This window comes from Platichthys flesus, chromosome 16 (assembly GCF_949316205.1).
Source record: "Platichthys flesus chromosome 16, fPlaFle2.1, whole genome shotgun sequence".
Lineage (NCBI taxonomy): Eukaryota > Metazoa > Chordata > Actinopteri > Pleuronectiformes > Pleuronectidae > Platichthys > Platichthys flesus.
In genome coordinates, this window is record NC_084960.1 from 6,779,005 (window position 1) to 6,802,839 (window position 23,835).

Consider the following 23,835-nt stretch of genomic DNA (forward strand, 5'->3'; position numbering starts at 1 on the left):
AACAGCAGCTCACAGAACAGGCAGCAGGGAGGGCAGCCCTCTGATGTCATCACACATGCGCCGCGGGGGGCTTCGGGCTGAATGACTGAGGCGCGTAAGCAGCACCGCTCCTCCTGTCCATGGCGTGAACCGTCCACAGCGGGAAACTCTGGCGTGATTCATATTCTACTGCGCTGATAACGTTGTTCACAGATGGAGGAGGTTGACGTCGAGCCGGCGATCACCGTGAGTAGCCGCTGTAGCTCGGTTTGATCCCTTTTGTTTTACCGCCACTTGTCAGTTATGCTAACAAGCTAACTGCAGCCGAACTAACTGTCAATGAATCTAAGTTGAACAAACCCACTCAGTCCTGGAACGGGTGTCAACCCCACGAGGAATAACACCAGAGACACACGTGAGGCTGAAGAGTAGAATAGATCCGTCAGGGAACTGAACTCAAACAGAAGGCGATGGGCTGGAGGACATTTCAATCTGACAAAAACCTGAATGTGAAAGTCACAACTATGATTTCCAGAGTCAACCCATGCGTTATAGTATGTCTACATTCAATTATTATGTCAAAAATCAAACAAATCACTCTGGAATTTGAAACGAAGTGTTTGAAGAAATCAAATTCCAGGCAGCATTCAAGTGTCATCTTTCCCTCAGCTTTTTAAGATAAGATATGAAAAGGTAATTCAGATATATTAAAGCAGCAGGCAAGTCAGTGTGAGGTAGACGAGAGAATAACAAAATCTAATAACACACTTTTCACTGTAATGGTTTGTATAGAAATGGTATAAAGTAAAGTGCAGTGGCACAGGATGGCTGCTCCAGCAAGTAGAACAAAACTTTGTACACAAGAAACACAAATATGCAACAGTTATTTTCTGCTAGAGACACTGCAAATATAAGTAGTGTGACATAACCAGTGTTGTACAGTCTGACAGCCGTGGGAAGTGTCTGTCTCACACTGTGGGTGGAGCAGTCACTGAGAGGTGTTGTCCATGATGAAATTCAGCTTCTCCAACATATTCCTCTCAGTGGAATCCTGAGGACAGACAAGACCGAGCTGGCTGTCCTCACCAGTTTATTTAGTCTTTCCCAGTATAATATTAGAGTGTAATCACCCTGTCTCTCTGCAGAATATTCCCGCAGCCAGTCATGGGAAGCACTTGGGATTTGCGTGGGGCCCTGGTGACATCCTGGTGTATGAGACCCTTTACAAAGGTATGTGTCGATACAAACACAGGCTCTCTTTCTATGTTTTTGCAGTGTTTTTCCTTCAACATTCATGTCTTTCTCCCCTTGTGTTTGCAGGTAGTGCCGGGTCGGCTGCTTGTCCTTTCATCCACGAGGTCAGGAAAGACGAGGACATATATTCCCCTATTCTGCGCAAACTCTTCAACGAGTCACACCACCTCTTTGTTGGCCTGCAGACGATCAGAGAAGACCTGCCGAGCAAGAACAAAAAACCTCAGTAAGTCTTCTAGTCTTTTGCACTGTATTGGTTCCTAGCGACATAATTCAATTCAATTCAAACAACTTAAATTTATCCCAGAAGGGCAATTTAGTCTGGCAGTCTACCAATCACCAACAAAGTCTAGACAAAACAAACACAATCAGCAGCAGCATTCAAACATCAACATCCACGTGCCAGTGAAGACAGATCGTAGCCAGGTCACGGTAACTGGAAATGATAAGTGACTGCACAAACATGTCAATTTCTTACGTCACAGGTTTGTCAGCATCAGTAAAAACTACAGATCTGTGATCCGAGCATGTATGGAAGAACTTCAGCAAGTTGCAGGTGAGAATTCAGAAATATAACCACAACAGTTTATTCACACTGAAGACCAGGCTGCTCTCTCTCGAGGACAGCCCAATTTACCCCATTTGTCTTTTCTTTCTGCAGTTTCTACAAAAGATGCTCAAGTAGCAACACAATATGGAAATCAGGTATGTACTGCTGTTGTGTACATCAGTGCTGCTACATGCAACAATATTACAGTTGTTTTTATGAGCAGAATTCTTTTTGGGGATTGTTTTGTGTTTTAGTGACACTGTCGTGACCTCAGTTTTGTTGTGTCCCAGGTGTCCATTCTGTTGGCCATAGAGCTGATCTGGAATCTGTGTGAAGTGCTTTTCATCGACGCAGCTCCCGGTTAGAGTTTGACCTTCTGCTTGTTGTCAAAATCCCCTCCTTATGTTTTGTAATAAATGTTATTGTGATGATGAAAACATATCATTGAAAGAAGTGCATGGGTGTCTGTGTCTGTAGCGGGTTCCCTGTTGCTCCACCTCCTGGACTGGGTGAGGTTACACAAGGCTGACGTGGATGAGAAGGCCAGAGAAGTTCTGCAGAGTGAGAGCCCTGCTGAGCACCACGACTACTGGGATGTGGTAGGTGCAGCACATGCACACATGCATGTCTGTTTAAAACTTGCAATAACAAACATCTGGTGTAGAGCTCCATGTGAAATCTCAGTTGTCACATTTGTGTGTGTGTCTGTGTTGTGCAGGTGGTGAGTTATGTGCTGCAGGGCAGGTTGGACGAAGCCAGACACATGCTGGTGAAGCAGGCCACCCTACAGCCTGCTGCTAGAAAAATGTACAAGCTGATGGACTCGCTGCTCAGCAAGATGCCCTTCTACAATGTAAGTTACAGAAAGACTGTTTCCTCAGAATGACTGATTGCAGGGATATTGCAATTTAAACGACATGTCGGCTCATTAACCAAACTGCGGTGGCTCTCACCTCTGAACTCTCTCAGCCTGGTGGAACCCAGACGTTGACAGAGTTCGATGTGAAGTGGAGACACTGGCACGAGGAGGTGGACCGCTGCCTGCAGGACAGCTCTTTCGCCAGCAACAGACACCTGGAGATCATCTGTAAGGTCAGTGCCCTCTCTGTGTATCTGTAGTAATCTATTCATGCCACTGGAGCTCCCATTCTCAGGTATTTGCAATGTCCTGTTGCATTTCCTTCATTTAAAGTGAACGCAGAGTTTCTTAATCTTCAACTAATAATCCAACGCCTCTTTTTAGATCTTAGTTGGGGATGAAGACACTTTGCTTGAACACAAGGAGTTGCTGAGCACCTGGTACCACTTCCTGGTTACGAGGCTGCTGTTCTGCCAGCCCACAGTCAAGCCCACTGAGTTACATTACTATGCACAGGTACGCATCACTAACTGCTGCTGCACCAGTGAACATTCGAAGTCTCTGCCACCTCGTTCTTTTTATTCATCTTGTTTGTGTATTTTTCAGTCGTGCATGACCATGTTCCTGGACTCGAGGAGCGTCCCAGAGCCCCTGGATAACATTTTACTAGCAGCCTTTGAGTTTGACATCCATCAGGTCATCAAGGACTGCAGGTAGGACATAGGATTGAGTAGGAGCTGCAAAGTTTGGTGCATTCCACCATTAATTTGTAATATTTGTAATGTATTTTCTTAAATTTATAGTTTCTAAAATAACTAGGTGTTGATATTTGAGGACTGTACTTCCCTACAGTCTGTGGTGTGTTAACCTTTCATCCCACTTCCCCCTTTTCTCCCCCCCGGTGTCTCCAGCATTGCTCTCAACAACTGGTGGTTTGTGGCCCATTTGACAGATCTGCTGGATCACTGCAAACTCCTGCAGTCTCACAATCTACAGTAAGCACTCTGTTTGGCCCAGTTTGTACTTGAATGCACTTTATTGCAGGAACATTAACCATATCTCTCTGGTGTGTGTGTGTTCAGCTTTGGCTCCAACTTGAGAGAGTTTCTCCTGTTGGAATATGCATCCGGCCTCTTCACTCATCACAGGTATGTGGGGTTGTCTGATGACTGCTTTCATTTCAATGGTGTCGGTTGCATCATGCTGTTGTGATGACCCTATATGATGTTTTTGTGTGTGTGTGTTAAGTCTTTGGCAGTTGGCGGTGGATTACTTTGACCACTGTCCAGAGTTTGGTCGCGTGTACCTGGAGCTGCAGATCGAGCGTGTTCCTGTCGACACGGAGCGCAAAGCCCTTAAGGTGCTCAGGATCTGTGAGCAAAGGCAAATGTCCGAGCAAGGTAACATTATCACGTTCTCGATCATCCTGTGTTACACAAATGCAGATAAAGAGATCAAACCATCTGATTATCCAGTGCAGCGATGACTCCAACCTTCATTGTTTTGTCTTCCCTCAGTGCGGAGTATCTGTAAGATCATGGCTATGCGGGGTCTGAGGAACAACAGACTGGGCTCGGCTCTCTCCTGGAGCATCAGGGCCAAGGATGCTGCCTTTGCCACTCTCATTTCAGAGCGGTAAGATCCCTTTACGATACTTGCTCTTGATTCTCGTCACGCTGAATAGTTGTGCTGGAAACTTGAGGAGAATAATCTTAAAAGAACACCATCAGTGAAGAGGGTTGGTCAGTTAACTCTTAAGAGTTTGATGGTGAAATATTGATTAGTTCTCATGTTCTGCCAGATAAGTTACAAATACAGATAAGTTCCAGCTTATCTAAAATGGGTTGATGATTCAAAGTAAGCACCATGTTCATGAATCCAGTCTGAAGTGGTCAGAGCATCATGTCATTGTTCAGGTGGTTTATATGTTTGTCTGTGTGACAGGTTCCTACAGGATTACTGCGCCAAGGGGATGTTCTCTGATCTTGACCTAATAGACAACTTGGGTCCAGCAATGCTGCTCAGCGACAGGCTCACTTTCCTTGGTATGGACAAGGAGCACACACAAACGCACCCCCCCCCCCCCCCCCCCACACACACACACACACACACACTGCAGCATCGGTAGCACTCCTCCACTTGTATCTGTCTCTGCAGCTCTCTCACAAATTGAATTCGCATATCAATATATATATATATATTCAGTGAGGGCAGATTGTGACTTGCAGCGCTTCTCTTATCTGTCTCAGGCTGTCACATGAGACTCAGACTCATGTGTACACACACAGAGATATAAATAAAGCTTAAAGCAGCAGCATGTGACTGTTTTACTAGAGGAAACAAAGTGAAAAGAGCCTAATCATTAGAAAAAACGTCTAAAATCTACAGCACATTTAAATAAATGTTAGCGACTCATTAGCTTGTAAAAGATTTCCATATTCATTAAGAACTTAAGTGAATCATGTGTTTCATTCAAGTCTCTTAGTAGAGAATCAGTGATGTCTAAAGCACTTTGAGAAGAGCAAAGACAAATTACAGTTTAGTTAAAGTAGATTAGCTGTAAACAAGAGGGGGAACAATTCTTAATTCACACAGATCAAAGGTAACATGATTCCGTTATCAAACTAACTGGTGATCAGAAACCTTTAACATGAGTCCCTGTCTGAAAACATTGCCCTCTTTCTATTCTCAGGAAAGTACCGCGAGTTCCACAAGCTGTACGGAGAGAAGCGCTTCAGGGAGGCGGCCAAGCTGCTCCTCTCCCTCATGACGGCAAAGATCGCCCCCCGCAGCTTCTGGATGACACTGCTGACTGACGCCCTGCCACTGCTCGAGCAGAAAGAGGTCAGTGCATTTGGGTTATAATGGTTTCATTCTAATGCTGATGTAGGAGAATGATATTAATGGTTTTGCTGGAGATACACTTCAACTTAATGCATTTTGAAATATGCTATCTTATCACACATAAATGAGACTACAAATAAACATATGAAATAAAGGCTGAAATTAGGGATTAATGTCAGTATTAGTCAATTGTTTGGTTCATAAAACAGTAAAATGAAATCTATCCTGTTTACTGTCTTAGAGGAGTAGCAGCCAGTGTTCATATTTCAGAAGCTGGAAATAGAGATTATTCAATTATGCTGATTAATTGAAAAACAACTTAAACGATGAATTGAATAAATCAAAAATAGTTGTTGATTCATGTTCTGTAAAACTCTAATCTAATTGTCATCAGCAATTTCCTTCATGTTGTTCCAAAGGGGAACAAAGTGTTGACTATTGTTGTGTTGCAGATTTGATCGTCAAGCAACAAACTTGTTTTTCTGTTAGATGTTGGAACACATGGAGGGAGGTTGTTCTGTGGTCTGAAATCAAAGAGGTCTTTGTTGTTGTTTATTTTAGGTGATCTTCTCCGCGGACCAGACCTACGAGCTGATGTTCTGTTTGGAGGAACTTACCTCCTCACTGAACAGCGCCCCTCCCAGCGCCGACAGGCCCATGCAGGTGTGTATCACGAAAAGAGATTATTTCCGTTTCAAAACAATGTAACCGTCACTGCTCACGTATTTCCGTGCGTCCTTTATGTTGGCATGACTGTTAAGCAATACATCCACAAGAGGGCAGCACAGAGTTGAGACCAACCCTAACCCACAACCTGTTGACCATGGAGGAGGTTCTGTTAATGCACCTCTTGGGAAAGTGGCAATAGCAGCTGTTTGTTGTGCCTGAGTAAATTCACACTATTTAGACGTCTGTTGTTTCCTATCAGCTTGTCGTGAAGTCTACCTCCTGCTCTACATCCACCATACAAGGATTGACTGCAATATTAAAGACGTACTGTTTACTCCACCTCTCATTCGAGTGTGTGTGTTTTCAGGAGGAAGACATTGAGCTGACCAAGGTGGAGCTCTTGAGACTCGCTCTGGCCAGGAACCTGGCCATGGCTATCGTCAAAGAGGGAACTGTGGAAACATGAGCGGTGACATTAAAGAGGAAGGCTTTGTGTTTGCATTTTTTTTGTACTGTATATAAACTTCAAGTAATCCAACCGTGGTCTTTGATAATAAAACTTTAACTATAAACGATTTTTCCTTCATTCTTTTGTGATCATTTATACGACAAATCAAATGAACCTCAGCGAATCAGAAATCCATGGAAAGAGATATTTATTTTATTTCATGCACCGAACAAATGGCACATCATACGCTATGTACAGACCAAACACTCTCCTACACGTCACATGTTCACAAACTTACATACAGTAACTTAACATACATTACATACTATGTACACTAAACACCTCCCACATGATAAGCTGAGGGCTGTCGGAGAGGGAACCTTAGGGAGGACTGATGAAAATGTGCTCACAACACAGTTCTCCATCCCACTGTTACACACTGCTGAATGATCTGCCTGGTGACAGATCTCCCAAACTCACACTTTCTAGGTTCAGTGATGCACTGAAACACTAAAACAGAAAATAATAAATATGACAATCAAATACTCCCAATACTGAGACTGGTAAACATATTTAAATACAACCAAAATGACTGATTTATTTTTAAAATAAAAAACGAATCACGTTAAATCCAACCGGTGTTGATTTCAGTCGACTTATCTAGTGGAATGTCCATTATTACCTTTGCCAAGGAGGACATGTTTTCACTCATGTCCAATTGTTGGTCAAGTTATTTGCAGGATTGCAAAAATTAATGATTACCACGGAAGTTGGAGTCACTTTCATTAACATTGCAAGATTTCCGAGGTGGATGTTGATAGAAAAAAATCAGGCATATATGGATTTCTACGAGTGTGTGTAATCAGATGCAGCTTGATTGAATCTAAGGGACTGTTGGGCCATGGCGGAAGTTTGCACTCTACTTAGGGCCTTCTGAATTTAAAATAAAATTCTGTGTATAGTGCTGGTTGCCTCACTTTTATTTACTCGTCAGTATTTAACATTGTTGGTCCTCGATTTCGAGTAGAGGGCTACGTTAGCCTGTACAATGTTTATTTAACCATAAAAAAAGACGTTGCTAAAATAATTATATAGTAAATATCAGTCCACTATCTTCCTGCAGAAACAAATATGTGACAGTACTTTTCAGTCAAACCATGTATTTTCCAGTGTGTTACTCCCTCGTCAGAAATCTAGATACTAATCTCCAAATTTCTCGATATATTCAAGTATTTTTTTGTTGTAGGCTGGTTACGTGTTCAGAGGAATAAATAAAAGTGCAACCATTGTCTCTAAGGCTCTGTTAATGCAGAGGTTCACTTCTTTTAAAAACACTTGTGACGCTGCAGTGCAACATTTCAGTCTGAGGCAGAATTCTACTGCTTCTATTATTTAAAGTACATTCAGTAAAATCCATAAAAGTTCTCGTCTCTAAACCATCGACCTGTGTAACCACGACTAACTCACACACCAGCGATTATCTTTCTCAGCTTTCTGCAGAAAAGCACAAGCTCTGCATGAATAAAACGTTTAGTGTCTGTTGTTAGTCTCTCACTGCCAGGAACAACAACGACCAGAAAATGAAGAACGACTATAAGGAGTGTGAAGCTGAAAGTTATTGTTACTGTAACAACGCTGCTGAATTCCCCAAGCCTCCTCTCCTTTCTCTCTCTCTGGGATGCATGTGAAGACACACACACCCCTTCATGGAGGATGAACCAGTCGGTCCCTGCTGAACGTTATCAAGCCTGCACGCTGCTATAGATGACCCCATGCCTCTGGTGCGGGGAACTGGTCCACCTCTCCAACCTCGTTGCACGGATGGTCTCCCAGAGTAAAAGCCAGCTTGTAGCGCAGACGCACTTTCTCCTGTGAAGACACAACGTTTCAGGGCCTGACACTACGTCTGACTGCTCTGTGGCTCAGAAACTCTGTGGTTTGTGTATTAATGTCACCTACCTTTGCTGGATTAGCCAGCAACATGATCTGGGAAATGGAGGCTGGAGGGAGGATGGGGTTGAATGGAGCCAGTTCTGTTCCTGATGGAGGCTGCAGCTTCATCTTCATCGACTAGTGGAGGATGAAAGAAAGTTATTTCCATGTATGTCTTTATTAAAGGATCATTGTGTAGAATTTGGTGACTTCTAGTGGAGAAGTGTCATGTTGCAGCTGAACAACCTTGGGAACGGCAGCTTGCAGTACCACATTGTGAACAGGCAGGGGCGCTGTATTGAGCATGGACACCACCATTACAAGCACATCAGGCCTGCCGGGGGGGCAGTCAGACGCAAAGTTGATCAGCACGCGAACGCCATCCCTATCGTAGGCCGTCACAGGGAGCACTTTACCTGAAGACAGACAGCCAATCAAGAACAGTCACACACAAGCTATACCACATTCCTCGCTCCCTCTCTCCTCCTCTGTCCTTACTTGGTCTGATGGCCTCAAGAGGGACGTGCACATTGCTCAGGGAGATGTCTGTGCCTCTGGCAGGGCTGCCTTGGAAGGGGGGGTGGCAGGGAGACAGAGAGCGGAACAGTGGGCTCCCCGGGGCCGAGCCCAGGCTCTGGACCTTAGCGTGGGACAGGGCAGGAGAGCCGGGCATGGTCCCCTGGAGAAGATAGGCTGAGGAGGGAGAGCCCTGTCCAGTCAGAAGAGGAGGTGCTGCTGCAGGCGTTCCCCCAAAGCTGCTTCCTCTGGCCGTCATCTGGCTCGTCACACTGAAAATCACATTGTGCTCTTGTTACATTGGAAAGTGCAGATTTTCAATTCAACAGTAAAGGGAGAAACAATATGGATAACTGCACCTCTTTTGATCTGAAAAGCCCATCATGGCCAGGTCCTGCAGGTTCTGGAGACTGTTTACGCTGGCGGCTGGCTCAGCAGGGGGCGCCACTGGACCCGAGCAAGCTACACTGCCAAACAAATCCATGCTGGGTGCCGGAGCCTGCAAAGGAGACGAGGAAAGGACGGAATGAATCTCTGCTATTACACAATGACACCAGGTCGTCTGGTGAAAGTTGCTCACTATCTCTTATTAGATTTACCTGCAAGGAAGTCCACTGATTGGACACGTCGTTCAACTTGGGATTTGATTGGCTGCTCAGAGAGGTAGGGGGATCATTTAGCCCTGAAAGAAGCATTTTATATCATCACAAGAGAAATACTTTCTTCTCATACTGTCTTGGAAAAGCAGAGCTCTGTTCAATTCAGCTGGTTAAACTCAGTGAAGGTATCAACATCAGCGAATGCCATGTTCAGGCTACACAACATTCAAAGCCATCACACTTCACACGTTAAGATATATTACCCAGAGAGAGCAGCTCATCATCAAGGAGCGAGAGCGCGGTGGAGGCCGTGTTTAGGGGAGGGTGGCTCGGGCTGCTGCTCGGACTGCCATGGGAGCCGGCAAGGCGTTTGGGAGGAGGGGGGAGGAAGGGAATGGGGTTAACGGTGGGATCGGAGAAGAAAGGTAGTGAGGACTGAGAGGGAGGGGGGACGGGTTGAGGAGGGCTTGGAGTGTCAAGGCCGGCGAGGTCGATCAACGTGTCCGTGGTCTCTGTGAAGAGAGAGAGACAGGAAGGAGAATTGATTCCTGCAGCTGAATTCATCACAGAAAGGCAGCATGTCTGGTACATAAGCATGTGCACGGTTCAAATCTCTCACCGCCCTCACTGTGACCAGCTGTGGATCGAGGCTCTTCACCGTCTCCGTTGACTGGCTGCCCCTCCACTATCTTCTTATAGGAGCTTATGACTCTGGAGAGCTCGTCGCTGGCCTGCAGGATGTCACCTGAGCAGTCAAACGCAGGGGTTACAGAACACACGCAGGGACGTGAACCAAATGTAAAGATGGGACTTCTTCAGTTAACACAAATACCCAAACTGTCAAACCTAAATTGGTGTCATTGTCCTCGGTCTCAGTGGCCATTTTGAAAGCAGAACGCCTCAGCTTGTCGCACCGTTCGTAGAGTTCCTGAGGAGAAACACATAGAAGGTGCTGAGCAGTCAAGATGCAGCTGTGCAAAGCAGCTAAAAACTACCACTATTTTCATGAAAATAAGGAGTATTAACGATCTTGTCTGTTCCAAAAATTGTACTCAGGTCTAGTGGAGGACAGACAAATTCGTAATATGATAATGTATATCCAGATCCAGCTATTATGTGCAATAGGAAGAGATAAGATTGGCCTTCACTCTCATGTCAAGTTACCTTACAGTAGACTCTGGTTTAAATAGTTTCCCATTCGGCTAATTTTGGTGTAAGAGAGGTATCTAGGAGCTGATGTCAGTTTACTATCTCACTTGTGTGTCTGTGTGTGTGTGTGTGTGTTTGTGTATGTGTTTGTGTGTGCAGACCCACACCTTAAGGATCTCCTTGTCAGAGTCAGAGGAACTGTCTTTATTGTAGTGGGACAGCATCTCAGTCAGCAGCCTGACGTTGATGTTCACCTCGTCCAGTGTGTTCAGGCGCTTTGACATCTTCTGCACTCGGGCCTCGTCCTGACAAAGATAACAATACACAATGTAAAACTGTTGATGCCACATACGAAAAAAAACAAAACATATATATATATATCTCAGCCAAAGTCCAACAGGGTCTAAGTCCTTTTAACGTGTCCCCATAGCAGCGAGCAGGTCAAATAACACCAGTGTAACATCATGAATCATTAATGTTAAATGCCTCACCTCTTTCACCATGTTTTTGATTAATCTGTTGGCTTCCTGGAGATCTTCTGGATTTTTACTGCGCAGGAGCTCAGCAAGCAGCTACACACACAAACACACACACACAGATCAGTTTGATTTTGCAGTAAGACATATCCAAACTTCACATATAAATTGACAGTCAGTTTTCTGTCATGCTTTCTTCTTGCGTGTGTTCAATGATGATGGTGATTGCCTTCATTTCCAGCAATTAACTTTATAAAGACAGAAGACACAAAGAGTGGATCTAGAAAGGAGTTGTGTTTTTTTGCTCCCAGTACAGAGCAGGGTTTGTGTTCCTGTAATGCCTCACCTTTCCCATGTCCTCATTGTCAAACACCGGGTGTTTGGGTCGTGTGGGAGGGGAGGGAATCAGAGTCCTGTCCAGTGGTAGCTCTGGATCACGTGTCACGAGCCCTGTTGAGGAAGAGTGTGGAGCGGATTAACACGATTATTTTGAAGGAGGAAGTGAGAGGAAAGAGAAGTTGCTGGGTGTCCGTCCACATCTCAACACACCCTGTCTTCTCAGCGTCTGGTATGCTTCACCGATCTTGGCCTCATTGGGAAAAGCGACGGTCCAGCTGTACAGCATCTCTACAATCTTCAGCTTCACCTTCTCAGGGGCACTGTCGCCCATGTACTGGAAACAAGGGGTGAGGAGAAAGAGGCTGAATCTTAGGATGAACAATCAGCCGGCTTGTCACAGATTCCGAACCCATGTGATAACTCACCTTCGGAGACACGACTTTAATCAGCTCATTCAAAAATCTGTACTTTCCCACTTCGTTATGAAACCTCCTCCCGCAGTTCTTCATACACGCCTCCAAAACCTGCACGCAAAACATTTAACGTGAATGGTTCAGTGTCGGAGAAAAAGAAAAACAGCTTGTTGACATTTACAGTGTGGGCAGAGTTCTGGCTTACGGTCAGAGCCTGAAGTGCTTCCCATTCTTGTGGTGAGTGGATCTTGTGGACGAGCAGAGTTACAGCTATCTGTGGACTGCAAGGAGAAACTCCAGGTGAAAGAATGTTCCTGGGCTGAACGAAGTCTAGTAAGAAAAAGTGTATCTCACAGACGTACCCTTCCAATTCCTTGTTGATCTGGTCACAGAAGCCAATGATGTACTCCCAGTCCTCCTGTCTGTTTGATGGATGGGTGGCTTTATCTGTTGCAGAAGGACATTTATACATTTATATAGTACTTATTTAAACTGATCTGTTGTCAAGCCGCAATGATGAGTTGATTATTATCTTCAGAAAATTCAGGATATATCTTTTTCCAATTTCTTTGACATTACAAGAGGCTGAGTATTTACTATTTTTACCAGAGAAAAATTCATGGAGCTTGATGGAAAAATCCTGCTCATTTAGGGAACTGATATTTATGATTTGATGCAGCTTGATTTAAATTAAGAGTAGGGTGTTTTTTTGTGTAGCCCATTTTCACAATTCACAATTTGTCTCATCAGGCTTAACAAGGTGCGACATCCTCTGTTCTTAACCTTCAACAAGAGTAAAGAAAAACTACCAAAAGAAACCTTTTAACAGAAACCGCAGAGAGAGCCACATGTGATATGAGGGATCCTCTCCCAGGACGGACAGACGGGCAACACATCAACAAAATTACAATATTTAAACATCTATTATTACTAGTAGTAGTAGTGGTGGTGGTGGTGGTAGTATTACATGCAAAATATGTCAAATAAACGGAAATGTCTTGGCGTGAATATACAAAATGTATAAAATATAAATCTTAACATGGGAACATTAAAGCAAAGTAAAAGTACCTCAAAATTGTAAAGTAACTGAGTAAATGTTCTTTGTCAATCCAACACTGACTGTGGATTCTGGATATGCATCGCTGTGAGCCTGGTGATCAACATGACCGTGCAGTAATTGTTACCACCCTCCCTCTTTAGTGAACACTGGTGTAGTGTTGTGTTATCAGTACAGCGCATTCATCTCTCTCACACACACACACACACACACTCAATTAATCAATGTGCTTCAGAGGGTTTGGAGCTTTGGTTTGGGTGTTGTCTGTTCGTCTAAATGTGTGTGTCTTTCTGTCTGCTAGACCCTGAATGTATATTAGACATGTGTGTCTGTCTGTGTCTATACAAAGGTGTGTGTGACTGTCTGTCTGTGAGTCTATAAGTGTATGTGTGCTAGTCTTTGTGCCTGTGTGTGTGTCTGTCTGTTGCTTTATACGTGTGTGTCTCTGTCTGCTAGTCTATACGCGTGCGTGTGTGTGTGTGTGTGTGTATTAGTCTATACGTTTGTCTGTGTGTGTGTGTGTGTGTTGTATTAAATCTCTCCACCCATCCTCCTCCAGCTCGTCGCCGCTGACCAACACCGGGACCTGAAGCCTCCATCCCCGCTGACATCACCTCCTCTCGCCCTCTCGCTGCTCTGACACCCGCACCAACCCCCTCCTGCTAACTCCACACGTTATTTAATTCATAAAATGTGATGAAACACTCACTGAGCCAGGATTCAAGCGACTCTTCTTCCTGGTACGCCATAGCACTTCAAAACAGCGCGTGATGTCACCGGCGTGTGCGCCGGACTCCAAGATTGATGCTCGGGAATTATAAACAGAATAATTATACATTTTGTGAAATTTGTAAATTAAAAAACGTATTTTTCATTGAGGTAAAGAATTTACTGAATGAGGAAGTGATTTTATTTCATTTTCTTTTTTTCTTTGCTTTCAGGCACCCTGCAGGATATCTAAGACGGGGTCCTACTACCTGATACTCACATTGGAAAGATGGCGGCCTCCGTGTCAGGACTGTTGAAACCCTGGTTACCAAGGTTGGCAAAAATTACTTTTAAGAACATCCAAACCATATTCTTCGGTTTAAAAACGATTACGCCACTGACGTATTTTACTAATCTTTCATATTAAACCCCGCAATGTTGTTTCATGATGTTTTATCGTTAGTAGATACAGCATTGATCTAGTAATGTCACGAGAGTCGATCTTTTTAAATAATAGTATTTTACTGTATAATGAAATATTCCCAGCAAAATATTTTTAATCTGGTTGATGTGGTTATTTAGTGGCAGGTGGATAAAATTTGATATTGTCCAAGTGGGAAGTTGCCTAGGACATCAGTGTTTGTAGTATTGAAACACAATCAAATGCATTCATCTATATAGATAATATTTATTTATTTATAAAGTGTATATATAATATAAGTATATATAATACATAAAGAAAACAGTGAGCAGAGAGGAAGACGACAACAAGCATCCCCACCCTTCGCTAGAGTTCGATGGACTCATAAAGTCACTGGTTGGTTCTTGAATCTGTCTTCATGTTGTGTTCTTTGTCCGCAGAGTGTTCTTGGTGAGATGGAGCAGGTACAACCCTTACTACCTGGAGCCAGAGGTCAGGAAGGAGGCGTACAGCACACCAGAGGTAGAGCTGAGCGCCGAGGAGAACGAGCAGCGGCAGCTCAAAGCCATCAGACCCATCAAGGCAGCGACCAACAGCATCACCAGCTCGGTGTTCAACGACCCGGTCCTCAGGTGAAGCCACCAAACCGTCTCAGGTCCCTGTAGGAAGCCAACACTCCTGGCTACAGCTCAGTCAAAGCTTTTTTTTCTCTTTGCTTTTCAGTAAATTCATCAACATGATGATGAAACATGGAGACAAGATTCTGGCCAGAGATATTATGTCACAGGTAAAAAAAACAACACTTAAGAAACATCTTGAATCTCTTATAGCTCAACGATTTAATTTTGTCTAATAAACCGCTTTCATTTGTCTTTTGTCAGACTCTAGAGAGCATCAAGAGGAAACAGGTGGAGAAATACCACAAAACTCCACAGGGGAAGAAGGAGGAGATTGAGTGTAACCCCTACACCATCTTCCACAAGGCTCTGGACAACTGTAAGCCTGTGGTTGGGCTGGCCAGTGTACAGAAAGGTGGAAAGTACTATCAGGTCAGTGTTAGGTCACTAAGGTTTGATTTGATCCTGTTGCAATAAAAAGCACAAGCATAGAGCCTGTTCAGATTCCGATCACAAGTGGTCACTGGAAACACATTCATGGCTTATTTGAATGTTAAGTGTGAACAGAGAGACTTAGTACTGTCTTCTTGTGATTGGATTTCTGTGGACGGATTTTCATATCGGGTCTGAACAGGTCCATCAAAAAAGTCTGACTGTATTCTCCTCCCCCAGGTGCCCGTCCCTCTCAGTGACAACCGACAACGCTTCCTCGCTATGAAGTGGATGATCACAGAGTGTCGGGACAACAAACACCGACGCACGCACATGTATGAAAAACTTTCCCAGGAGCTGATGGCAGCGTACATCAAGGAGGGCAACGTCATCAAGAAGAAGCATGAGATGCACAAAATGGCCGAAGCCAACAGAGCATACGCCCACTACCGCTGGTGGTAGAAAGAGATTCCTTTGGACTGAGGACTGGGACCGAGCAGACGTTGTGCTGATCACGGAATATTCTGTGACACATTGTGTCACTCAAAGCGCCACTGTAAATAGTAACCACCACGATAGTGCTTCGGTGGAAGGACCACTCTGTACAAAGTGATGTTAAAGAATTGAAATATACACAAACTGACTGAAAGCCTTGTCTGATTTTGCATTGAGGAATCACATTAATGATAATTGTACTCAGTTGCACTATAAAATTGAAACACAGTAAAAAAAAAAGAAACATGGAACTGATTTGAGGAACAACTTCCAGGGATTTATTAGAACAAATAAATTTGCATTCAATGTACAACTCAACCATAAAGTGAAGTAGAAATGCTGCAACGCTGTAATAAAATATAGAAACATACAGTATATCGCAGTCAGGTCTGTGCCCTGCCATTCAGGGACTTTAATTGTCTACAGCATGTAACCTGGTATTTTTTACTTTAATCAAGTCTATTAAACATTCAGTCCGATTGTAGTGACAAATTCCAAAGTTTGTCTAAATCGTCAAACTCTACTCGAGAGAAAAGATTCTGGGGGATATTCTACAAAATGTCCTAAATCCTGTCAATGCTTGGATTTAAAAGTTAATGTTTCACTTAATTTTTTTTAACAAAGGATTACTGGGAATTCACGCTAGTTTGATTGGTCCACTTGCTGTTAAAGTACATTTTGTGTTAAGCTTTATGTACTTTTACACAAACAGGTTTTCAAAATAACTGTGGTAATATTTGAACCACGTGACATGAGTCGTATGCTTGTGTCTGTCTGATTCCAAGGCACAGCTTTGGTTGAGGATATCGGATATCGGATATCTGAGAACAATAAACCAAGGTAACAGCAGACTCCAACATAAAACTTGAGTTCAGCTACATATCGGCATCATTGCTGGTGGTCAACCTGAATTCAAATGCATTATTTTGTATACCTGTGTCTATGTGAAGGAAGTTAAACAGCTACTTAACTAGCACCTTGACTACAAAATTAAGAGCGTCGGTTACGGAGTGTGTTGCATTGGCACGATTGTTAAACAAACTGAACTATTGAACCCAGAAATCAATTAAATGTCAAACTTTTTCTCCCCGGTTTTTATATATGAAAGTGAACCATTCACTTATCTATAAGTTAAGTTTTAAGAAATATGAGAAAAATTAAATCCCTGAATTAAGACACGTCTCATCTGAGCTTCACAGAGCGGCAGAGAAACCGTAACAGAAATCCTACAGGACAGGTTTGACCGAAACTTCCACTCAACTGCAAATCAAGACTCTCGTCAAATTCCACTCTGCACTATAAAATATTTAACTAAATAATTGAGATATTTCCTTTCAACTGATTAAAACATTGGTCACACAACAACAGAATGTGAAGCAAAGACCATATCAGCTTGTATCTGACTGGAATGTCCTTCAAATTTGGTATAAAATAGGCTGAAATGTCTTCTCAAAACAGGAATGCCAGAAAAATAAAATCAACAACAGAAAACATTGCTTCACACTTTAAAACAAAGTGTCTAAACCTCGGTAATTGAATTTCAGCTCCCTTTGAACTATTGCACGGTCCACATCCACGGCACGTCTCAGTCATATCATCAAACGCAGGGAACACTCCAGGATTAAATCAAAGTCTTTTTACACTTCACGGGCCGCCATCTTGAATATTTGGCAGGTTTCACCGCTGGTCATGAATTTGCTGGTTTTGCGCTCGGTGGCGAACACGAAGGTTTCCAAGGTGCTTGAAGGTTTTTCCAACGCAGCTGCAAAAAAGCTGCCCGGCGACTCCACACGCTCTCGACTGTCCTAGTCTGCGATTTCGCTGTAGTAATACTTGTGGGCAGTGCCGCTGAGCATCCAACCCCCGGCCCTGAACTCCAGGATCTCCAGCAGCAGCAGACGGGTCATGGAGGTGAGGCCCTCCTGCAGCAGGAAGCCGTCCCGCAGGAGGAAGAACAGCTCGTCCATCCGCTGGTTGCTCACCTTCTCCAGCTGTTCTCCGATGCGATGCAGCTGCACTACCAGACAGTCCACCTGCATGGGGGGAGGGAGAGGTGACACCTCAGATACACACTAGGTCTGTAAAGTTTATCTAAATGAAAATAGACGAATCATGATGTGACAGAGGATGCTAAATAGAAAAAACAATGTTCTTAATAAATGTCCGTGCAAACATTTCCACGTCAATAACAATGAGGAACCAAGTCAAAATATAACAGAACATATGTCTAGTCTTTTACTACAAAAGAGAGATTCCTCACCTCTTCCTCATTCATTAGAGCGTCAGGTTTAGAAAGCCTCATCAGACAGTCATACACAGGATGGACCAGGGCCACCATCGGCATGTTGTTCACCTAAATGTCAACACACAAAGCATTTTTTTTTATCTGACTTTTAGTTACGTTAAAAAGGAGCACAACTGTCATGACAGCAAACATATTAATTCAGCTAAATGATATATAATCAAAGGCATCAATCAGAAAACAACTTCCCTCCAGGCTCTTACTTTGAGGTAATCGAAGACGTTACAGATGAACGTGACGTAGCACACCCACTCCTGCAGCGAGCGGCCCCTGGTCTCCTCCCGGGCCTTGAACTCCTGCTGGAGTCGGTTCAGCAGGTTTCTCCTGAACACGATTCCGTTGTTCTGCTTGGCCTCAGCCTGCGCGGCGGGACAAAGGAGAGAGAGAGAAAGAGAGAGAGCAATGAGAGAGGGTGGAGCATGGACAATAAGTAGGGGGAGACACAGTGATGTAGGTAAGCTGGCTTTAGAGCCTCCCGTTGCCTTTGTGTACCCTCCCGGTTGCACATTGATTGAGTAAGAGGATTGAGAATTTGGTAAGAGACTCAATCAGATCTTTAAGTCTTGTTCTAGTTTCTTAAATCCTTCACCCTCGATGGCGCTCAGTGTCTTAGCCAGTGCGCTGCCATGAAACACCTAACGTGGACAATAAGCCCTTCACGGCGCCGTCGGTATAGACCTGCACGATGGTGTAGCAGATGCGTCCGGCCTCTTTGCTGAACACCTGGTCCTTCAGAGACTGGTCCACGATGATGTCCGAAACTTTGTCCAGGTTCACCGCACTGGGATCTGCCAGAGAGGGAAAACAGGACAGGGTTGTTTGGAGGGAGAGTTTATCGTCTCGACCCACTGGAGGCAGGAGGGGGGGGCACGCTGACCTTTCAGGGCTGTCTTCAGCAGCATCTGAGTGTCCAGGTCAAATGACTGGATCCTGTAGTCGTCAGTGGAGTTTTCCATCGTGGACGCTCGATCACACCTGGGAACAGACGGACAGGCGGAGTTTGACAGCAGTTTTGAAATCAGTGGAGCGTTTGACAGATCCCGAGCCTGCATAGAATACTCATCACTGAGCAGAGCACAACAATAAGCACACAATCCTGTGCTGTCATCACACGGGGCGGCTGCACAGAGCTCATTCACTGGGGGGGGGGGGATTACACGTGAAAAGGTTGCTCCCTGCGCCAGGTCAACACAATTCACCCACAACACAACGTGTAGTAAGTTTAACCAGCTTAACTCGGGCTAACTGCGTGTAGCATCCACATTAGCTCAACGTTACTTGCTTCACCGCCACGTGAGCGAGGAGTGAATACAACACGTTGGCTGTCTCGTCAACACACAGACAAGTTATATGCTAGCATGTTTGTGCTTCTCAGGAGCTAACAGCTACACTAACTGATGTTATTACGAGTTAGCTTCAGCAAATACACGTTCACGCTACAGCCGCGCGCGTAAAAACAAAGCAACAAAGACGAGAAGCTGCAGGTTGAGTCAAAAGAAAACACAAAAACACATCCCTGGTTTTCAACACGTCGATAATTGGTGATTGTTTTTTACCTGATAATCACGGATTTCTTCCCATTGACTGTGATCTGATCCGATCTCCGTCCGAGGACCCGTCCCAGCCCATCAAAGATGGAGCGTGGCGGTCAAGAGGAGTCTCTGCAGTCAAGCCCAACATTCTGAAGCTGGGCTGGAATGACAGTGAGCTGATATCACAATAAGAGAAAACGCTCCTGTACAGAAACATAAAATATACACAGGAATGAAATAAAATGGATGAATATCGAATGATAGGCCCGTAAAAAATGTCATAAAGTCGTTATCTCGTCACAAAATTGACAGTCGCACAGTTTCAGGACTTACTGCTTTTGTTTCTAAATTAAATCTCTGTAAGAATATCTATATCTTCTGATTTAAAAGAGCGGTATATACAGTGTGACTTGGAATAAATCATGTTTTTATTCTGGAGTGATTCAAATAAATCATACAGGTGATACACAGGAGACTGTATCGTATGCGGAGCAGTGAGTGATCTTGCCGCGATATTTCTTCTTCGACAGGATAACCTGACCCGGAAGTAATACCCGCGGTGCGTTGCGTGCGATGAGCGGCTACTTTCGTCCTGATATGTTGGATTTGAAGTTTCCGGGTCCAGATCTGTTCCTGTAGAGTTCCTCACATCAGAGCCTGTGAGCTGCTTCCATGACGGAGTTCTGCTACAAGGTAAGATCCCTCCACTTCCCCCCCCCGCCCCGTGTCCCTGTTGATTCCTGTGGGTGTGTCAAGGTCTCCGGTCATGTCCTCTACTTCGCTGCATCTTCTGATCCTCACAACATCTGCTGCAGGTTCCTGCTCAGTAAGATCATGTGCATTCACCAAACAGCTGTTTACTCGCCTTACATCTGTATATATATTTGTCTTCATTTACGTAGCACTTCTAAAAACAATGACAAATGATAATACATAACAAAATTACATAAATACAAATAAAAACACGAGTCATGAAAGAGTTGATGAAAGAATAACAACACAAACCACCAGCTACTGACTCAGCCTGCTGTATTTCCCATATTGGGTAATTTATCGTATATATCATAATACAACAATTTGTAAGGGACCATTGTGCTCAACTAGTAGTTTTTTTTGCCAGTATTTTTAATGTAATGGAATAAATCAACAGTCCCACTGTGGTGTTGCTAATTGAACTCAAATGTAATGACCTTAGAGTGCTAGATAAATGTGAATAAATACAAATTAGACGATCCCTTGTTTTTACTAAACTTAAACGTGTTAAAACAGATCTTACGTTAAGATTTTTTTGTCTTCTACACACCTGAAAATGTCAGTGTGTTACCATTAAACGAAGCTGATGGTTAATTTACTTAACACAAGTGGTGAATGACTCCTGTGTGCAGTGTTGACGGGTGTCTGAGGTCGTGGAGACATGGTGGGCTTCGACCCCGGGGCTAATGGGGCAGCTCACCCCCCAGAGGAGGCAGCTCTGGCCGGGTCGGCCGCTGGGATGGTGACCCGAGCGATCATCAGCCCGCTCGACGTCCTCAAAATCAGGTTTCAGGTAATGGATATAGCTGAGTGCTTTGTTTGGGTGGTAGTTAATCAACTGCTGTAGGAAGAGAGGAGTGCAGGTCATCATCCCCTGTGATCAGATCTCTGTAATAATGATATTTCATGTTAAAAGATTACGGTAGACGATGAAACAGGTTTTCTTTAATCGCAGTTACTGGTAGTTGTGCTCCAAACTTCTAAACCACACGTACAAGTATAATGTAAGCTTAGCTCAGAACTTTGACGAAGAAAAGGCAACATACTGTTTAATATATCTGACCTTCACGTATGGAAATCAGTTATTGTTTGCTCTAAATGTCTAAATTTAGCTTGTGAATAAAAATCCAAAGCTTGTGTTTCTCTCCTCCACCAGCTGCAGATTGAGAGTGTGTCTTCCCAGAGGCCGAAGGGGAAGTACTGGGGATTGTTTCAGGCGTCGCGCTGCATTCACTCGGAGGAGGGTCTCTCTGCCTTCTGGAAGGGCCACGTCCCGGCACAGATCCTCTCCATCTGCTTCGGAGCTGTGCAGGTGGAGCCTGTCGACTTCACGCTCACACAAAACCATCCTAATAATGCCATCACTTATATTCATGCATCTTTGTCTGCATGCTTTGCAGTTCGCCAGCTTCGAGCTCCTGACTGAGGCGGTCCACAAGTCGACGGCGTATGACAGCCAAACAGCAGGAGTTCACTTTGTGTGTGGCGGCCTGGCGGCCTGCTCTGCCACAGTGGTCTGCCAACCTCTGGACATACTGCGCACACGCCTTGCAGCTCAGGGAGAACCCAAGGTGGGACCAGTGCTACTGTAGCTGTCATGGACTATCTATGATGGTAGTCGAGACTTTATTAGGGCAACAAAAAGTCAATGTTTTTATTGATTGATTGTATGAGATTTTATTTTAAAAAGAAAATGATCGTCCCTCTGTTTGTTACAATGGAAAACTGCAGAAACTGAATGGAAATGCAGTAAAGTTTGTTTTAAAGGAGACGTATAACATTCATCTTCAGGTTTCCGTACATGGTCGCTCACTGCTCTGTGTGTCCTGCACACAGATGGGTTAAATGCAGAGGTTAAATTTACCTACCATTGCATGAGTGTGTTGTGCATGTCTGTGCATGTGTTTGGTATAAATAAACATATCTTAATCTTAATCTTAATTATTTTAATTGGGGTTATATCTTGAGTTTACTTGCTATTATGGTCATTCGATCAATTTCACATACAAATTTAGAAAATCCTCTATTCAGCCTCTGTCTGAAACGCTTGGTTCCAGCTCCTGTCTCTTTAAGGCCCTCCCCTCCCTCCTGATTGGCCAGCTGGCCCGCTCTGTTGTGATTAGTCAACCACTTCCAGCGCGTTTAGGCAATGTTGCTTCACCTTGAGAGGGGTAAACAATTGGGATGGTTGTGACTGTGGATTGTGCTCAGAGTCACCTGCTTAGTCCTTCTTAGCAAAAGTTTAAAGTTAAACAGGCAAATTGTTTTTAACTGGTGAACCCACGGATCTATTTCCTGCTGCTGTGAAATCTGGATTGTCTTGTCAGGTGTACAGGAACATGCGACACGCCGTGTCTACAATGTGCCGCTCAGAGGGAGTCCTGACCTTCTACCGCGGCCTGTCTCCAACCCTCATGGCCGTGTTTCCTTATGCCGGGCTGCAGTTCTTCTTCTACAACGTCTTTAAAAATCTCTTGGCTCCGCCGGCCAAATCTGGGAAATCTGGAGGTCAGTGGAGCTCAGACTTCTACGTCCTGCACATTAGAGCCCACACATGCAGCGTCTAGCGCTCCAGGTACCGTGACTTATTCATGTTTTCCTTTCCAGGGAGCCTGACGAGTCTGGTCAGCGGCAGCGGAGCCGGAATGATCAGCAAAGCCATCACTTACCCGTTTGACCTCTTCAAGAAGAGGCTGCAGGTGGGCGGCTTCGAAGCAGCCAGACTTCACTTTGGACAGGTGAGCTCTTCTACCACACGCTGCACACGTTTCCACATGTCTAAAGTTCACATTCTATCGTCTGATGTGTCTCACGTGCAGGTGCGGAGCTACAGAGGCCTGGTGGACTGCATGGTGCAGATAGCCAAAGAGGAGGGCGTGCGCGGCTTCTTTAAAGGCCTCTCGCCGAGCCTCGTGAAGGCCGCGCTCTCGACAGGCTTCACCTTCTTCTGGTATGAATTGTTCCTCAATGTCATGCGTGACCTCAGGCGGAGGCGGAGAACGGACGACCTCGCCAAAGAGCTCTAGGAAAGAGGACCGAGTGGAAAATGTAACGAGGACAGAATCACGCACATCGCTGATGCACTTCCTGTATGCCTTGCTCTTTGCACTGAGATATAACTGGGTCGATGTTTGGTGATGGTTTTATTGTGTTTACATGTAAGAACGCTGTGACCTCATCTTACCTGTTTTTGTGCTGTCACTGCACCTTGTGTTGTACAAGCTTTGGATTTTCCTTTTTTCTAAATGTATATTTTAATATTTTATTCTGGGGTCTTTTAGGGTTTATGGATGCTTGTTCCAAATCGAGCCGCAACTTTTTCCATCGCTAACGCTGACTCATCCTGACATTCACTCATTTAACTGGGGGAAGAGAATCCAGCAAAACAAGCTTTGGGCTCGTGTGGGGACAAAGCATTGAATATTCATGTGTTGTGGTGTATTCTCTTGAGTATAGGCCAAATGCTCTGCTTGTTCAGAGTCCATCTCTTA

The 23,835-nt window shown here is 44.3% G+C and overlaps 5 protein-coding genes across 5 annotated transcripts; 3 read left to right on the forward strand and 2 right to left on the reverse strand.

Annotated features, from left to right (window-relative positions):
* The first annotated feature begins 47 nt into the window (after window positions 1-47).
* Window positions 48-6,730, forward strand: nup85 (nucleoporin 85). Its single transcript, XM_062409050.1, has 19 exons — window positions 48-225; window positions 1,125-1,209; window positions 1,300-1,459; window positions 1,719-1,789; window positions 1,895-1,938; window positions 2,074-2,143; window positions 2,261-2,382; window positions 2,502-2,636; window positions 2,753-2,875; window positions 3,027-3,158; window positions 3,249-3,355; window positions 3,554-3,637; window positions 3,725-3,790; window positions 3,891-4,042; window positions 4,160-4,277; window positions 4,587-4,687; window positions 5,335-5,486; window positions 6,048-6,149; window positions 6,523-6,730. The coding sequence occupies exons 1-19, from the start codon at window positions 193-195 to the stop codon at window positions 6,619-6,621; spliced, it is 1,956 nt and encodes a 651-aa protein (XP_062265034.1). The 5' UTR covers window positions 48-192; the 3' UTR covers window positions 6,622-6,730.
* Window positions 6,731-6,794: 64 nt separating this feature from the next.
* gga3b (golgi associated, gamma adaptin ear containing, ARF binding protein 3b) lies at window positions 6,795-13,866 on the reverse strand. Its single transcript, XM_062409049.1, has 17 exons — window positions 13,794-13,866; window positions 12,390-12,474; window positions 12,233-12,308; window positions 12,040-12,138; window positions 11,825-11,948; window positions 11,622-11,725; window positions 11,291-11,371; window positions 10,967-11,104; window positions 10,497-10,578; window positions 10,270-10,395; window positions 9,914-10,162; window positions 9,651-9,733; window positions 9,411-9,550; window positions 9,034-9,323; window positions 8,782-8,951; window positions 8,563-8,673; window positions 6,795-8,472 (listed from the first exon to the last, which is right to left on the reverse strand). Exons 1-17 carry the CDS (start codon window positions 13,831-13,833, stop codon window positions 8,362-8,364), a joined length of 2,109 nt encoding a protein of 702 aa, XP_062265033.1. The 5' UTR covers window positions 13,834-13,866; the 3' UTR covers window positions 6,795-8,361.
* On the forward strand, window positions 13,775-15,911 carry mrps7 (mitochondrial ribosomal protein S7). The gene is made up of 6 exons (XM_062409051.1): window positions 13,775-13,824; window positions 14,026-14,125; window positions 14,654-14,845; window positions 14,937-15,000; window positions 15,095-15,262; window positions 15,503-15,911. The coding sequence occupies exons 2-6, from the start codon at window positions 14,082-14,084 to the stop codon at window positions 15,722-15,724; spliced, it is 690 nt and encodes a 229-aa protein (XP_062265035.1). The 5' UTR covers window positions 13,775-13,824; window positions 14,026-14,081; the 3' UTR covers window positions 15,725-15,911.
* Window positions 15,912-16,008: 97 nt separating this feature from the next.
* Window positions 16,009-19,706, reverse strand: LOC133971623 (MIF4G domain-containing protein B-like). Its single transcript, XM_062409052.1, has 6 exons — window positions 19,616-19,706; window positions 18,937-19,034; window positions 18,738-18,847; window positions 18,263-18,418; window positions 18,018-18,110; window positions 16,009-17,790 (listed from the first exon to the last, which is right to left on the reverse strand). The coding sequence occupies exons 2-6, from the start codon at window positions 19,013-19,015 to the stop codon at window positions 17,563-17,565; spliced, it is 666 nt and encodes a 221-aa protein (XP_062265036.1). The 5' UTR covers window positions 19,016-19,034; window positions 19,616-19,706; the 3' UTR covers window positions 16,009-17,562.
* A 431-nt stretch (window positions 19,707-20,137) lies between these two features.
* On the forward strand, window positions 20,138-23,567 carry slc25a19 (solute carrier family 25 member 19). The gene is made up of 7 exons (XM_062408722.1): window positions 20,138-20,284; window positions 20,977-21,137; window positions 21,501-21,656; window positions 21,745-21,915; window positions 22,672-22,852; window positions 22,952-23,082; window positions 23,164-23,567. The coding sequence occupies exons 2-7, from the start codon at window positions 21,006-21,008 to the stop codon at window positions 23,368-23,370; spliced, it is 978 nt and encodes a 325-aa protein (XP_062264706.1). The 5' UTR covers window positions 20,138-20,284; window positions 20,977-21,005; the 3' UTR covers window positions 23,371-23,567.
* Window positions 23,568-23,835: the final 268 nt, after the last annotated feature.